The 17,821-nt window shown below is 45.2% G+C and overlaps 1 protein-coding gene across 1 annotated transcript in view; it reads left to right on the top strand.

The window, feature by feature from the left end:
* RBM7 (RNA binding motif protein 7) overlaps window positions 1-17,821 on the top strand; it is a 34,781-nt gene that overhangs the window by 3,726 nt on the left and 13,234 nt on the right. The window contains exons 2-3 of the mRNA XM_033918479.1: window positions 2,039-2,201; window positions 6,587-6,704. Of these exons, the coding sequence (XP_033774370.1) occupies window positions 2,039-2,201; window positions 6,587-6,704 (281 nt within the window). The remainder of the gene's footprint in view (window positions 1-2,038; window positions 2,202-6,586; window positions 6,705-17,821) is intronic.

Raw genomic sequence — 17,821 nt, 5'->3', positions numbered from 1 at the left:
ATGGATTCAAACCACATTAACAGAAGGTCAATTCCCTCAAGACCTTGGAGAGATCATAATCACCCCAATCATGAAAGACCACAAAGGCCCAATAGATAATCCCTCCAACTACAGACCAATCGCTTCAATACCAATATACGTTAAAATAATAGAAAGTCTAGTTGCACAATATCTCACCAACTACCTGGAAGACCATAACCTACTTCACCCCTCACAATCAGGATTTCGAACCAACCACAGCACAGAAACACTACTTGTAACACTACTAGACACGGCCCGACAGCAAATTAGCAAAGGCAAAAAGATGATGCTAATCCAAATGACCTCTCCGCAGCATTTGACCTGGTCGACCACTCCATACTGCTACAGATACTTGACACCATTGGGATCTCAGGCAATGTCTACAATTGGTTCCAAGGATTCCGCAAATCAAGAACCTACAGGGTAAAGTCCAATAATATCAAATCAGAACCATGGTCCAACCCATGTGGAGTTTCACAAGGATCATCTCTATCACCTACACTCTTCAATCTCTTTATTTCCTCCCTTGGAGCCACTTTAGATAACTTAAATGTTACATCCTTCAGCTACACAGACGACATCACCATACTCCTCCCCTTTGACCCATCAGAGCCCACCACTACAGCAAAACTGGAAATAACCCTAGATGCAGTGGAAAAATGGATGGTAGACCACAAACTGAAACTAAACTCAGATAAAACAAAATTCCTTCTGCTCGAAAAGGCCAAAACTCCCACCATTACAGAACTGGAAATTAAAAACACCAAATACCCAATACAGCCCGAACTCAAACTCCTAGGAGTAACAATAGACAGATGCTGCACAATGCAGTCCCAAATCAATAAAACATCCCAGAAAGCTTTTTTAATTATGAGAAATCTATGTAAAATAAGAAAATTCTTCGACCCAGCACAATTCAGGCTAATTGTCCAATCCCTAGTCTTAGGTCTACTGGACTATTGCAATTCCCTCTTTCTACCTTGTCCTGCCAACATGATAAAACAACTTCAGACTGTACAAAACACTGCCCTCAGACTGATCTACTCCCTGAGAAAATATGATCATATTACAACTGCCTTCCTAGACTCTCACTGGCTACCTATGCAAGCACGAATTCAATTCAAATTTTACTGTCTATTATTCAAAGCATTAAATGGCTCTGCCTCCCCATCTAAATAACCGCCTAAACCAGATCCTCACCTCAAGACAAAGAACTCCAAACCCTTTTGCCTTCCCTCCACTCAAGGGCACTCAGCGCAAAAAGATGTTTGATAACCTTCTGGCAACGCAAGCAGCAAAACTTAACCACTCTATCTCCAACCTGTTGATGGCAACGGGCGACTTCAAAACTTTTCGAAAAGAAATCAAAACCCTACTTTGCAAAAAAATTATCCAGATATCTTAACCCAACCCTTCCCCCCCCTCCTAGATAAATTCTCCCCCAAAACCTCCACTTAAATAATCTCTTCCTCCCCAAAACACCAACCAAACGTAATCTTAATTGTACTCTAACTGTAATCTATTTGTTATATCACACAGTAACGTACAGTCAATTTAATATCCAATTTGCAAGTTCTTCCGGAATTAATCCAGCTACCTCTCCCTTGTAACCAAAAAAAAAACCCCAAAACTGTTGTAGTAACTTCACTGGAAATGTCCAGTTAGCTCTTTTGTAATCCGCCTTGAACTGCAAGGTATAGGCGGAATAGAAGTCCCTAATGTAATGTAATAATTTGCATGTGAACGCTTCGTGAATCAGCCACGGATCGGATCGCTCATGGATCCGATCCGTGGGCTTAGTAAATCTAGCCCTTTGTGAAAGTAACATTTTGCTGTATTTAACCTACTGATAAATGCATGCACTTTCTCATTTAAAATTTGCTAGCTGTGATAAGTGTTCTGCTATTTCTTGAAACTTAATTTACTGCTTGCTTTCTTTTAGTACCTGAGATGTGTGAGCAGTGTTTAATGACAATCTGTTCGTTGTTTATAACCATTTGTTTCTTTTGTTTTGCAGGCAGGTCCAGTAATTAAAGTAAAAATTCCTAAGGATAAGGATGGTAAAGCAAAGCTTTTTGCATTTGTGAATTTCAAACATGAAGAATCTGCCCCTTATGGAATGAATCTGCTTACTGGGATCAGACTTTTTGGAAGGCCTCTCAAAATTCAATTCAGATCAGGTATCCACAACATACAGAGAATGAGATTAATAGTGATGGAGAGAGAGCAGTGTGAATGCTTCTGTGTTAAATTAGGAAGCGATATCCAAGGTGTTCAGATTCTGCTGCATATTAGTTTACCTTGTCTGAAAGCTGTATGGGGAGTTATTGATGCCAGAGAGAACATATTCCAGCTGCTCTAAACCATGGACAAATTAATGACATAACAGCAGTGTCTAACTAGTCATCTTCACTATTTCTGGGAAACAGAGGTTTAGATAATGCAGGTGCATTTTGTGTTAAAATACTTTCTTTTCATTATTTAAAATCAATTTTTGTTGTTTTCAGAAGCTGCTTAAAAATATTTGGCCTTACTGTGCGTGTTTAGATTTTACTGAAACTTACCCCCTCTTCTATTAAACTGCGCTGTTTTTAGCACAGAGAGTTGCGCTGAATGGCCTGTGCTGCTCCCGACGCTCACAGTAACTCTATGAGTGTCGGGAGCAGCACTAGAAACTGCTAGCGCAGTTTAATAGAAGAGGCCCTTAGTGTCATAATGGACATTAACATGGTCCAAGTGCCGTGCAGTCCCTAGATATAAAATAGGACACACAGGTACTGAGTTAAAAGTTCTACTTTTATACTGCATTTGTAAGCTTTTGACAAATTTCTCAATGTTCCACCTGAAATTGGATAATTCCCTTAAGAGGTTGCTAGAAAAATCTGTAGGCATTTTTCCATTGCCAAATGACACTGCATACAGTATATCATCGAACCATCCCACCCTTCCAATAACAAGAAGTTACATCAGAAGGGGTGGGACAGGTCAGAGGGAAAGGCACAGTACAGACCGTAGGCAGTCTGAGTAAGGCTAGTGCTGCAGGAATGAAGACTTGCTGCCTTATTAAAAGGTACATGGGTGGAGGGAGAAAGAGCCATGGGCAGTGCTGTGAGGGGAGGGAAAGAGATGGGATTGTGCAGGACATACCAGGGGCGGGAACTGGGAGCCTAGTTCCCTTTGTTTGGGCTCATGTTTCACTTTCTAGACTGGACTATTGTAATTCCATCTATCTAAGTCTAACCAATAAAAATCTTCAAAAACTTCAGCGGGTCCAGAACACTGCGGCTAGGTTGATCTTCGAAAAAGCAAATTTGACCATGTTTCCCCGCTTCTGTCAAAACTTCACTGGCTTCCAGTGATTTCTAGGATTCACTTTAAATGTACCCGCCTAATATTCAAGATCCTATATGGCATTCTTCCCTAATTCCACTATCCTTGAATTCTTTGAGACCTGACACTATCAGATCCGCCCACAAGCTCAAACTATCTTTCCTCTCGTTAAAAGGCGTCATGTATGAAGGTAAATTAGGGAAATCCCTTTTCTTCAAATTCACTGAGATTTGGAATAACCTCCCTGCCCCGCTGCTGAACCTAGGCTCATTCCAATTATTCCGAAAGCATCTGAAAACCTGGCTTTTCTCCAAAACGTAAAGCTATCTATTTAAAATGTAAAGCTAGCTATCCTCTTCATAACCTCTAATTTCTTATTATGTCCTTCCCTCATTTATTGAATTTACCTGCAAACCGTGCCGAGCTCTATCTTTATGGAGATGATGCGGTATACAAACTTAAGGTTTAGTTTATATATTGCGTGAATAAATACAGGCATTTTTTTCCACCATATTGCTCATTCTGTTACGTCCCTTCCGGATTCCTTATGCTAGGTGTTCAACCCCAACCCGCAGTCTGGGTATTGCAAAAATCCACAACTTTTTCTGAGCACATACATGCTCCACCTCTCTTACCCTGAGAGCTGTTAAATAAATCCAGTTTCACTTTCTGCAAGCAGTCTGTGCAGAAGTCTTTTGCGGTTGCTCTGCTTCTGTTTCTTATTTTTTATGCTTAAAGTTCATTTCTCAGTGGCTTCAGAGCCTTGAGGCCCTTCCCGGTGGTTCACTTTTGGAGAAAAGGACTCAGTCTCATGGTGACAGACTGCATCTTCACAGAGGACTTTCCGGCAGCCGCACATGACTTCAAGGCTCCGGCAGCTTGTTAAGATGAAAATTAAAGTAAGACAGGGAAGGAGGGAGGGAGATGGCCGGACTGCGATTGGGAGGAAGGAGTGAGAGGCCTGCTGAACCGCGGGATCTTCAACGCAATCCTCAGTTAACTGTGGGGAAAAGGCCATTCACCGCTCCACCGGGCGGTGAATGGCCTTCTACATGTCCCCGCAGCAACCATTTTTTTTTACATCCCCGTTTCAGTGGGTTACCAGTTATAGATTCCCTTCCCCTGGGATACATGCCCCGTTTTGGCAGGTTACCATTTATAGATTCGGGATCCCTTCCCCTGGGAGTTTGCTGGCCGGTGACCTTGTCACAGGTTTCAAGTGCAGGCTATATGTGTCTGGAGCAAAACCCACCTAGGTTTCAAGGCGCAGGCTGCATTTCCCAACCACTTGAGCGAGGATCCGTGGGGGTGGAGGTCATAGTCACTGTCCGGCTGGCTGGCATAGAAACATAGAAAAAGACGGCAGATAAGGGCCGCGGCCCATCTAGTCTGCCCACCCTAATGACCCTCCTCTATTTAACTCTGTGCAGAGATCCCACGTGACGATCCCATTTCTTCTTAAAATCAGGCACGCTGCTTGCTTCGATCACCGAAGATCTTCCACTCTGGTCATTTGGATTAGTTTCTGAGGCAGAAAGTCCTTTCTCTCCATTCAGCTGCTTTTAAAATCGTTGACAGGCATGGTACTACTAAGACAGCACAGCTACTTACCGTAACAGGTATTAGTCGAAGACAGCAGGCAGATATTATCACATATGAGTGATGTCATCCAAAGATCCCGATACGAACAGTATGAAAGTGAACTATCACTTTTAAGTTTTAAGAAATTTCGTGACTGCCTGCACCACACATGTGCAAGGGTCTTCTTGCTCGACACCCACTCGTGGTATCTCAGTTCCGTAAGCAAGCTAAGAAGCCAACCAGAGGAGGTGGGTTGGATGTGAGAATATCTGCCTTCTATCTCTGGGTAATACTGCTTTATCCCAGGACTAGTAGGCAATATATTCTCACATATGGGACTCTAGCTTACTGCAAAGGGATGGAGTGAGAGTTGGCCAATGGAGAAAAAACTTTTGTATAAAAACTGCTTGGCCGAAGTGACCCTTTCTTCTGGATAAAAATTTCCAGACAGGTGTGAGGATGGCCATGTAAACTGAGGACCAAGTAGTTGCCATACAGGTATATCCCATGGAAATATAACTGAAGGCACAAAAACTGAGATCTTACATGCTTTCAGAAAGTCCACAAATTGCTGTACAACAGAAAAGAAATACCAACTATAAGGTATGCAGAAATAGGACTCTAGGGATAGGCTAACCCAGTGTTTCTCAACCTGCAGTACGCGTACCCCAGGGGATACATGGACTGCCTGTTGGGGGTACACAGGCTGGCCTACGATCTCTCCCTGCTTCCCCGCCCCATCCCCGAAGCTTCCACGCTCCATTCTCCTCCTCCCTCCCCTGCCAACGCCAATGCAGCAACAGAGATGGGCCAGGCAAGTGCAGTGACTGTGCAAGTGACTAGCCCACAAGCTTTTCCCCAGAAGTCAATTCTGACGTAGGAGAGTAAGTTTCGGGCCAACCAAGCAATGATTGGCTGGCCCGGAACTTCTCCGACGTCACTGACCTTCTTACTTCCATAGGTTTTTCTGTGGTCGATCCGCTGTATGTTGCATGCTCAAGATTTGCTGGCTCCAGCTCCCTCTGAGATTCTCAGAGAAGGTGGGAGCTGGCAGTCCTTGAGCATGTGCAGATGCTGAAGGATGCTCAAGGCCCCACATGGTTCGACATACAGTGGATCGGCGGAAGCACAATCCATGAGTGTATGGAGGTCAGCAGGCCTGAGGGAGTGCATGGAGGTCAGTGAATTGGCGGCGGTATTAACGGGTATACAGGGGATTGAGGCATGTATATGGATAGCAGCTCCAGGAACAGTGCATGTATTGTAGATAGTGGCTTGGAGGCGAAGATGCTCCTATAGTTCAGCAGGAAGCAGATAGCTGTACCAAGTGGTCAGATGATGTCTCGAATATAAACTGAGATCCCCATTTTTGGGCCATTTTTCTGACCCAAAAATCTCGGTTTATATTCGAGTATATATGGTAAATGCATGTATATCCATATCACATTAAAAAATTGTATTTCAAACCCCCTTCTCTATCCTTTGCAGCTATTTGTAAATCTTGGGTCAAACATTTAGGATAAAATGGCTTTACTTTAAAAAGATTGCTGACCCCTCCACTAGTAGATGCTTTTATTTAACTAATTTGGCTGTTGCTGTTGGGCATTCAAATCTCTTGGGGTTGAAAAAATGTTTTTTTGTTTTTATCATTCAGGAAGTAGTCATGTATCCCAGGATGGAAATAATCCCTCTTATTCACCACATGCAAGTGGCAACGCAAGCGGTAACGCAAGTCCAACTAACATACCGCCACCAGGAATGAACTGTAACAGGTTAGCATGTTTCAGAATAGTAGTATTTGGTCATTCCAATTTAGCAAGTAGAAAAACCTAAGCCCAGATGTTATGTTAATGAACCCATGTGCTACCCCAATTTGTTACAGAAAATTTGTAATTTCTGTAATATATTGGTTGCACAGAATATGCTCCTCTCTTGCATTTACATTCCAGATATGTTTGCAATAAGTCTTTTGTACTATAACTATAAAAGAGAAACATTTACTGCTACTACTGTTATTTCTAGAGCATTACTAGACATAACGCAGCACTGTACAGAGTCACAAAGGAGACAATCCTTGCTCGAAAGAGCTTACAATCTAAACAGACAAACAGGATTCTAAGGTGGGGATACAATTAGGGGGGATGGTTAATCTGCTGGCTAGGATGGTGGATGGACAGAGTAGGGTTGTGGATTGAAAGCTATATCAAAAAGGTGGGTTTTCAGTCTGCTTTTAAATAAGGAAGGGAACGGTGTGATGGACTAGTTAGGTAGTTTATTCCAGGCATACAGAGCAGCTGCATGAAGGGAACAAAGTCTAGAATTGGCAGTGGAGGATACAGATAAAAGCAGATTATCTGAGGAACAGAGTTTTCAGGCTGTCATATAAGGAGAGATACTGAGGGACTGCGGCAATGACACACTTGTAGGTTAGTAATAAAAGTTCCGAATTGTATGCGGAGACAGTTAGGGAGTCAGTGAAGAGATTTGAGGAGAGGGGTAAGGTGAATGTAGGTTGGCAGTAGATAAGTTATGCGGCTGAATTTTGCACCAATTGTAGGAGCGGGATACCTGTTAGAAGTAAATTGCAGCTGTCTAAGTGTGAGGTTACGAGAGTGTGGACAAGGGTCCAAGTAATGTGCTCAGAGATAGAGAATGACACGGTGAAAAATTTGTCCCTGCCACCTTGAGCTCCATCCCTGCCCCCACATATATTCCCCACCAAAGTGTACAGCGTCTGTTCCTCTCTACCCCCCTTCGCCCAGCAGCCCCCTCCCTCTCGCTGTAATCTAGCAGCTCCCTCCCTTCCTTCCCCAGACTTTCACTGGTTTACTTTTAATTTTCATCTTAACAAGCTGCCGGAGCCTTGAAGTTGCATGTGGCTGCCGGAAAGTCATCCTCTGACGCAACTGGAAACAGGAAGATGTGTCAGAGGAGGACTTTCCGGCAGCCATATGTGACTTCAATGCTCCGGCGTCTTGTTAAGATGAAAATTAAAGTAAGACAGGAAGGTAAGGGGAAGGAGGGAGGGAGATGGCCGGACCGCAATTGAGAGGAAGGAGGGAGGGGGCTGCTGGACCGGGGGATCTTCAGCGCGATCCTTAGTTAACTGCGGGGACAAGGCCATTTACTGCTCCACGGGGCAATGAATGGCCTTCTACCTATCCCCGGGGTGATCATTTTTTTTACGTCCCCATTTTGGCGGGTTACCCATAACTAGCTGCGGGTAACACCGGGTCATTCTCTACTCAGAAAGGAAGAAGCGAATTTGGCTGTTGTCTGTTTTGCCTGTTTAGATTGTAAGCTCTTTCGAGCAGGGACTGTTTTCTTATTCTTTGTGACTCTGTGCAGCACTGCGTATGTGTGGTAGCGCTATAGAAATAATTATTAGTAGTAGTAGTTGTAAAAGCGACATGCTTTTGCAGTCTATTGGATGTGTGTAGAAAATGAGAGGTCAGATTTGAAGACTACTCCAAGGTTGCAAGCAAAGGAGACTGAAACGATAATAGTATTATTTACAGAGATGGAGAATAGAGAGAGAGGAGTGGAGTGTTTAGGAGGAAAGAGAAGCAGCACAGTCTTGAACATGTTTAGCTTCAGGTGGCAGTGAGATATCCAGGTAACAATATCTGCCAGATAGACTGAGACTTTTTTCTTGGACTAGGTGAAATTCCAGGTGTAAAGAGGTAGATTCGGGAGTCATCAGCATATAGGTGATACTGGAAGCCATGGGAGGAGATCAGGGCACTGAGGGAAGAGGTGTAGAGAGAGAAAAGAAGTGGGCCTAAGACAGAACCCTGGGGTACACCAGCCACTACCGATTTAACATTGCAATATTTTTAAGGTTGTCATTTCTGTCTATCCCGCTTGTCAAAATGACCAAAATCTGAGGGTATTGAATACTACTACCAGCAAATAGAGACTGAGGACTTCTGAGCTTCAACATAAGCGGGATGTGCAGTCCCCTGGAAGTCAAATCTGTTCTCAGTCTCAGCAGATGGTAGCAGTGGTAAGTCTTTGAGTCTTTCCCTGTGGGCCTTGGTTTAGCTAGTTTTTGTGGGGGTGGGGGGGGGCTCTCTCCACCCTGGAGGTGTTGCATTCAGGTGGCCGGGTCCCTCCTGTTGCCCTGTCTTGGGGCTCAAATAAAAATTAAATTGACTTGAAAGTTTGAAGGCCTCGGCTGCACTTCCCAGTCCCCCGGGAGGGGGGGGGAGGTCAACCCGGCAGGAGGCCTCTCCCTCTTTGCTTCAGAAACTGAGGCATGTGGACTAGGAGGAGGAAGATTTCCTTGATGGGAAGGGTGAGTCAGATAGTGATTGGATGGTTGAGAATCTTGACCCTCTGAACCACGATTTTCCCGCTCGGGAGGATGAATGCATGGAAGAGCTGTCTCATGGGAAAGATCTTCAATGGTGAAGAGCTTTCATTGGGAGGAGTTACAGGAGCTTATTGCACAAGTTTCTTCTATCTTCTATCCCAAAAACTGAAACTATCATTCCCCTCTACAAAAGGTATATCCCGCGTAGGAAAATTAGGAACATCCCTCCCCTTTAGAATCACAGAACTCTGGAATAACCTCAAATCCCCGCTCAGAGTTTCAAGTTCCCCCCAATCCTTCCGCAAACTCCTGAAAACTTGGCTCTTTTCAAAAACCTAACACTTCCCGCTTTTTGGTTCCCTATCCCTCTTTATCTTCCTAGCTCCTTTCCTATAACCCTTCATTGTAGCTCCTTTTCAACCTAACCCTGTAAACCGTGCTGAGCTCTACACTTGTGGAGATGGCGCGGTATACAAACCTAAGGTTTAGTTTAGTTTGAAGTTTGAGGAGGCACCCAAAGAGGCTCCCTGTAGATCTGACACCCTTGTGAAAGGAATCTGGAAGTCCTCTTGTTCTTTCCCTGTGCACCAGGACATTCGTCTTCTGAATTGCTTGGTCCATGGTCTGCCTGTACCCTATTCCTGACCAGGACATAGAGCCCTTGAAGCTGCCTGTGGTGGGTGTGGTTGTCTCTGCCATTACGAAGAAGAATACCATTCCAGTGGATGATGGCACAGCTCTGAGAGATCCTCAAGATCTTCAGATGGAGGCGTTATTGAATCAGAGCTTTGTGGTGGCCCTCGCGGTGCAGGCAGCTATTTGTGAAAGTTTAGTTGCTAGGGCCTGTTTCTGCTGGACAGAGCATGTGCTAGATAGAGACTCAGATGATTGGGGTCTGGTTGACCAGGAAGCGGCTAAGATTATGACCTGCTCTGTTCCTTTTCCAAGTCCATGGCTCTTAGTTTGGCTGCCTTCAGGCGTTGTGGCTTCAAGGCTAGTCGGTGGATGTGACCTTTAAGTCTAAGCTTAGTAAGTTTCCGTTTAAAGGTTCCCATCTCTTTGGAGAGGAGCTTGATAAGCTGGTCAAGACTTTGGGTTAAACTAAGGTACCCCGTCTTCTGGAAGATAATTCTCACTCTTCTGTCAAGAGTGCTTGTGGTAGAGGTAGGTTTCGTGAGGCTAGAAGGTATAGGCTGGGAAAGAGGGTGGCCACAAAGTAGTAGATTCTTTCGGAGAGTTCAGTCCTTTTGGAGAGGTCACCAAGGAGGCAGAGATTCTGGCTTTTCTCTGATTGCCTTAGGTTGGGCTTCTCAATGAGGATGTCGGGATCCACCCTCTTGATTCCCATCGGTGCCAGATTAAGAGATTTCTATTGGGGATGGACCCAGATTACCACAGACCATTGGGTACTCAAAGTGATTCAGGACGGCTATGCTCTGGAGTTTGCCTGCCTCTTAGTGGATGCCTTTGTGGAGTCTCCCTGTCAGGCTTATTGGAAGGCCAGGGCGGTCCAGGAAACTCTTCAGAGGCTAATAGCCTTGAGATTGGTAGTCCAGGTTCCTCAAGAGGAGCAAAGATTGGGATAGTATTCCATCTATTTTGTGGTGCCCCAAAAAGAAGGTTCCTTCAGTCTTATTCTAGATTTGAAAGGGGTAAATCAAGTACTTCGGGTTCTGTCCTTCCACAGATGTAGTATGGTCTGTTATAGTGGTGGTTCACCCGGGAAATTTCTCGCATCCCTAGATTTGACAGAGGCCTACTTTAATATTCCCGTTCATCAGGCTTATCTTTTTAATAGCTTTAGCTTCAGCTCTCCGCATTTTGGAATTGCAGGCTCTATCTGGTTGGGAGCCTTTTTTGCAGTTTAAGGAGAAGATGAAACTTCGGACAGTTCCTTCCTAAAGTGGTGTTGGTTTTTCATGTGAATCAGACTACTTCCCTTCCAGTCCTGGATGATTGTTTGGAATCGGAGGAACAGAAGTGTCTTTATTACTTGGATGTGTTATTCTTGAGCTTCACTTGTTTGTGTTGATAAGGGAGTGTCTCAGAAAGGCGAGGCAGGTTTAATGACTACTAATACTCTGTGGATTAAGGAGACAGTAGAGTATGCTTATTTGCTTCGAGGCCTCAGGCAGCTTCTTGGGCTGAGCATTCTTTGGTATCGCCTAATGATATTTGCAAGGCGGTAGTTTGGTCTTCAATTTTCTTTTGCCATAATTACAGGTTGGATGTGTTCTCCCGTCAGGATGCCACCTTCAGGGCGCAGGTTCTGGAGGCAGGTTTGTGAAGGTCCTGCCCTTTCACTGCTTTGGTACTGTACATCTGTGCCTGTCTAGAGCAGTGTTTTTCAACCGCTGTGCCGCGAGATGTTGCCTGGTGTGCCGTACGGTGCAGACACTGATTAGGCCTCAGGCCGGGTCCCGCACGCGCTCCCATGAGACTCCCCCGGTCCCCGCTGCTGTTCAGTTTCGATCTTCTGCTCTGACGCAACCGGAAACAGGAAGTTGCAGCAGAGCAGAAGATTGAACACTGAGCAGCCGCGCATGCGCGGCTCTTTGGGAAAGCGTGCATGTCGCCGAAAAACAAAACCTACAAACTAAGGTGAGGCGAAGGGAGAGAGCTGGCTCAACAGTAGGATCGATTGGGCAGGCGAGTGGTGGCTGCGGGGACCATGCGATCGCTCGTGTTCCCGGCTCAAATTGGAAGGAGGGAGTGAAAGGGAAAAGGATTCTGGGCCAAGGGGATGAAGACGGAAAGAAAAACCCACAGCAGGAAAGAAAGGGAAGGACAGGCAGGTGAGCCAGATGCTAGAAGCAGGGGGGGGGAAGAAAGAGGGAAAAAAGCTAGATGGGGTTGAAAAGAAGAGACACACTGGTATGGAAGAGGAAGATAGGGGAAATCTGGACACAGGAAGGTAACAGAAAGAGGGGAAATTATGTGCATGGGGCATAGGGACAGAGACATAAAGGGGACATGCCATGGGGATGGTATATGGACACGGGGGGGGGGGGCAATGACAGATACATAGGGGAGATATTAGAAATGGAGAAAATAGGAGCACAGAAGCGAGATGGTTTGTGGGGATGGGACAGGGACTGAGCTCGCAGGCTCCAGTGGCTTGCACAAATTACATTGTAACGTGCCATGAAAATAAGAGGGAGGAAGGTAGATAGATAAGCTACATGAGAGGAGCTGAAGGGTAGTAGAAAGGAACAGATGGTAAAGGAGGGAGGGAAGGGTGGTGGTGGAAAGGAATAGGACAGACATTGAAGGAGGGTGGAGAGGAACAGACCCCGAAGGGAAATGTGGAAGACAGAGTGGGAAGAAGACAGATGCCAGACTATGGGGGAGCGGAGGGAAGAAGATGGGTGCTAGACCAATTGGGGGGGGGGGGTGAAGGGAAAGGCACAGTAACAGCAAATGGAAGACGTAGAGAGAAGACACACAGTGGATGGAAGGAATTGAATGAGAAGATGTGGAAAGCAGAAACCAGACAACAAAGGTAGAAAAAAAAATTTTATTTATTTTTTGCTTTAGGATAAAGTAGTATATTAGTTATGTTGATAAAAATTTATAAACAAAGCCCTGCCAGCTGAACATCTCTTTCTCTAGTTCAGCAGCAGGAACTTTGATTTATAAGAAAGGAATAAGCTAAATATTACAGTACTAAGGCTTATATGGACGCAGCGGGGACGGTGACGGGGCGGTGAATGGGATGGCAGTGGCGGTGAAAGGGATGGCGGTGACGGTGACGGGGCAGTGAAGGGAACGGCTGTTGACGAAGAGCTACGTGTGTGTCTTTCTTCGATTCCAGCCAGAATATCAGCTTTGTGTTCAGCCAAACAGGCCCAGGTTTCGCACTGAATAAAGTATTTTATAATTTTTCACTATTCTGTTTACTTAATATTTCATAATAAAGTAATTATAAAATACTTTCTTTGTGTTTATTTGATTCCTATTCAAGAGAATTACTTTATATATAGTCAATATAGGCACAGAGTTAAATTTTTTAACATTTTCTAATGGTGGTATGCCTCGTGATTTTTTTCATGAAACAAGTGTGCCTTTGCCCAAAAAAGGTTGAAAAACACTGGTCTAGAGGGTCATTATAGTAAGATAAATTAGGTCTTACCTGCTACTTACTTTCCTTTAGTCCCTCTAGACTGGCACAGAGCCCTGCCCATACCTGATCTTTTGGAAGTTCCACCTTTGCAGACAATTACAAAAGATACAGTCCCCTCCAGAATATTTAATGTCATGGGCCCATGCCTGTGTAATTCACTTCCAGATTCAATGTCGGATCTCCTTTTGTAAAGCCTTGAAGGCTTATTTTTTCCAGGAAGCTTTCACTAACTTATGAAGGGAAAAGTGTATAACAAAAGTGCATTTATGGTGTTCATTGCAATTTTAATGTATGATTGTTTTTGTTTTAATATATTTTTATGTATTTTGTAATTCGCATAGATCTTTGTGATTTGCAGAATATAAATGTTTTAAAATAAATAAATTAGCCATTTCTTGGGTCTAAAGAAGAGAATTTAATTTTCTATTGGTTGAAAAAAAACCCCACAAAAAAAATCTCTGATTCTTACATGAATGGTAATTGCATTTGATATGGTGTTAGCAAGTCTAGTGGCTTTTTGTACTGTCTTGGCCACATTTCTGGAAGGTTGCCCAGACTTAGCTCCTCTTAACCAGGCAGCAAGCAGCAACACAGGTAGCGTGAGAGGCTTTGCTCTGTTTTCTTTCTTTTTTCTTGGAAGGTTTTTTTCTGCTTAGCTATTCGATGACTGACTTCCAGGGGACTTATAGTAGTCCACTTATAGCTTAAGTTGAAGCTCGGATATTTTCAGTCTCCATCTGCTGGTAGGAGTTCACATTTCTTGTACAATCCCAATCTATTCTTGGATAAGTGGGTTATTCATCCCATGATGTGAGACATTACTTGTAGGAAGCCTCATTTACATAATTTTCTTGACTCTTCCCCTCTTATCTCAGGACTGTCCACTGAGTTCCAGTTGCTTTCCTACAAGCGAGACAGTAAGAGCTAGTCTTCTCTGCTCATGTTTAAAATTTTCTTCTATTAATTATTGTTACGCATTTTGCATCTTCTTGCTGCAGAGTTTCCCTGTGAGCACAACTCTGGCTGTGGGATATCAGACTTTGTGGATAAAGTCTGTTTCCAAGGGGTTAGCTGCCTTGCAGTGCACCTCTTGGACCATTTCCTTGGGAGTTTGATCCAGCTTTATCAGTTAGTGGGTTTGAGCACAGGCTGTGTGGCTTCATGGAGGAGTGCTCGGGATCGGAGCCGACTGCATTCCTCTGCCAGGTCACGTCTGCGGGTTTATCCATTGGTGGTAGAGGTCCCCGGCCACAGGTGTCGGGCCAGAGGGGCAATCGGAAGACCAGCAGTCCAGTTTGCATGCTTGTTGAAGCAAAAGATCTTCCTGTAAGCTATTTCAGCTTCCTTTACTGCAGCTTTCAGCACCATATGGCACAGTGAGTACATAGGGCTGTCAGCCTGTCACAGCAATTTTGGAGGGATCTTCAAAAGTGGATTTTGGTCAGTTTAGGAGTTAGCCCTAGTACCCCCCCCCCAAAAAAAAAAAAAAAAAGAAAGAAAGAAATCCTAAAATTGCTGTATTTGGGGGATTCCTGTGCTTTTCCCGGGCTAATTTCTTTTGAAAATTGCACATGCGGCAGCCATCTTGGATTTTCCCAATTTGAATTTAAAGTTTATTTTTGCCTCTATAAGCTTCATTTTTGCAAGAAAACCACTCAGATGGACTCCTCAGGGCAGGATTCTTCGGATTCATGCCGTTTGCGGTGGAATACTGTCCGGCATGCAGTCATGTTCCATGGTGGAGGGGGGAGTTTTTTTCAGCCCAGGTTTCCTCAATCCTTTTAGAGAGGGTCTTACTGCTTAATCTGACTAGGGCCCCTCCAAAAAGGCAAAATTGGGCCCCGAGGACAGCATGCTTGCATCACCAGCCAAATGCAGCCGCCATTCAGAGTCAAAGGTGAAAAAGTCCTCCAAGAGTGCCAAAGCAAGGCCCCAGGAGGTGGCTGCTGCTCCAGATGAGGGATTCCCCCCAGAATTCATTAATATGCTTTTCCAGGCTTATCTGCCCGAGAAAAAGACACCCTCTGCGCTGCCTTTGACATCCTTGCTGGCTTTGGAGGGGTCCACCTTCCCAGGGCACGGGTCTTAAGTCCAGGCCCCCCGAGTTGTCTAGGGATGATTCGCTGGCTGATGATATGGACGACGGGGATGACCTGACAGTGCCTTTGCTTACTCAGTCAGGCACTACTGCTGCGGAGGATGTTGCAACACTTGCAGATCTCTAAGATCTGGATCTGGGGGAGGATCCCACAATGTAGCGGTTCTTTAAGCCCTCAGCTTTGGTTGACTTTATTTCCGAATCCCTCCAGGAGTTGAAATTGGAGGTTAGGCAGTCATTAATAGTGGAATGCTCTCTCTTAAGTAGCACAAAGCTGCAGTCTTCTTTCTTCCCTGATCATCCGTATGTAGCAAAGATGCTCATGAATCACTGGAAGGTGCCAGAGGGACCTCTGAGAGTTGCTAGAGCCATGACCAAGCTCTATCTGATGGCGGAAGCTTTTAATCAGCGTTTTGCGTCCCCAAAAGTAGATTCCTTAGTGGCACAGGTCACCAAGTACACTCAGAACCATAGGATTGATTTTGTCCTCAAACAGCTTTTTGACTCTGTGGCCTCAGGGCTGAAAACAGTCGCTTCCTTTGTGGTGAGAACATACCATTCAAAGCTTCGCCATTATCTGACACTATTGTGCTCCAAGATTTCCCATTTCTGATTTCAGGTGTGGACTGTGTTGCAGATGCCTTGTATGATCTCTTCAGAATGGTGAGTAAGCTGTCGGTAAACTCTTCTTTTGGAGGCCAGATGTTATGGATCCGGCAGTGGTTCAGTGACTCCTTCTCTAAGGTGACCCTGAGCAAATTGCCCTTTAGAGTGCATTTTCTGTACGGGAAGGGCCTGGATGACCTCATGGCTAGTGTACAAACCCATAAACCCAAGTCCTTGGCTGACAGCAGGTCCTGGTCCTCTTGAGGTCAGTACTTGAGGCTCCTTTTTTTGTTCATTATAAACGTGAAAACTTAGTACCTGACGATCCAAACTTGGGGCCCTTTTATTGGGTTGTGATATAAAACGGGCCTTAGCACATCCTGGTCCTCTTGAGGTCAGTACTAGGCTCCTCAGGGCAGCATTCCTATCAGACCATCAGACAGCGGTTTGGTGGTTCCCGGTATCCTCAATCTTTGAGGAACCACACTGCGTCTACCCCTAAGAAACGGTTCTGATGCCAGACCCTCATCTGGGGGGAGGGGGCAGCTTGTGGCCTTCCTGGAGGAGTGGATAGCTGTCGCCTCGATTGCTAGGTCCTGGATATTCTTTGGGGCAGCAACAAGCTCAAGTTTCATTGGCCCTTAATCAGAGCTCTTTCTGGACTCCCCACCGGGAACAAGGTGTTTCTGCCCAGCTCATGCCAAGAGAAGATTCGCCAACTGATACATGCCTTCTTGGAGATTCCGGCCCCAACAGCCTGGCAGTACCTGCAGGTACTGGGGTCCATGGTTGTGACCATAAATGTATTTCCCTTGGGAAGGGCTCATTTGCGCCCACTGCAGGAAGCGCTAATCTCCTGTTAGAGTCCACAGCAGGATCCGTTGCATGCCCAGCTCCCTTTGACAGCGGAGGCCAAGAGTAATCTGACCTGGTGGCTGCATCCATCTCTATCCATAAGAACATAACATAAGAACATAAGCAATGCCTCCACTGGGTCAGACCCGAGGTCCATCATGCCCAGCAGTCCGCTCACGCGGTGGCCTAACAGGTCCAGGACCTGCGCAGTAGCTCCCTATCTATACCCCTCTATCCCTTTTTCCAGCAGAAATTTGTCCAGTCCTTTCTTGAAATCCAGTACTGTACTCTGTCCTATTACTTCCTCTGGAAGTGCATTCCAGGTGTCCACCACACGCTGGGTAAAGAAAAATTTCCTAGCATTTGTTTTGAATCTGTCCCCTTCCAATTTTTCTGAATGCCCTCTTGTTCTTATATGTTTTGAAAGTTTGAAGAATCTGTCCCTCTCTACTTTCTCTATGCCCTTCATGATCTTGTAGGTCTCTATCATATCTCCTCTGAGTCTCCGCTTTTCCAGGGAGAAGAGCCCCAGTCTCTCCAATCTTTCAGTGTATGTGAGGTTTTCCATGCCCTTCCTCTCTGGATCTTAGAGTAGGTGATCCTGACAAACAGCCTGGTCCAGGGCCGGTGGTGCCTATTGGAGAGAAATTGGATGATCAATCGCCTGGAACTTCGGGTGATTCGGCTGGTCCTCCTGCACTTCCAGCATCTTTTCCAAAGTTGAGCAGTGCATGTCTTCTCGGACAATGCCACAGCAGTAACCTATTTCACTCGTCAGGGAGGCACCATAGGCATGTCTCTATGCTTCTCTTTTGGTGGGCAGAAAACCACCTCATGGTGATCTCTGCAGTGCACATGGCAGGAGTAGACAACATACAGGCAGATTATCTCG

Source organism: Geotrypetes seraphini, chromosome 13, assembly GCF_902459505.1.
Source record: "Geotrypetes seraphini chromosome 13, aGeoSer1.1, whole genome shotgun sequence".
Classification (NCBI taxonomy): domain Eukaryota; kingdom Metazoa; phylum Chordata; class Amphibia; order Gymnophiona; family Dermophiidae; genus Geotrypetes; species Geotrypetes seraphini.
This window is presented reverse-complemented; position numbering and strand designations above follow the sequence as displayed.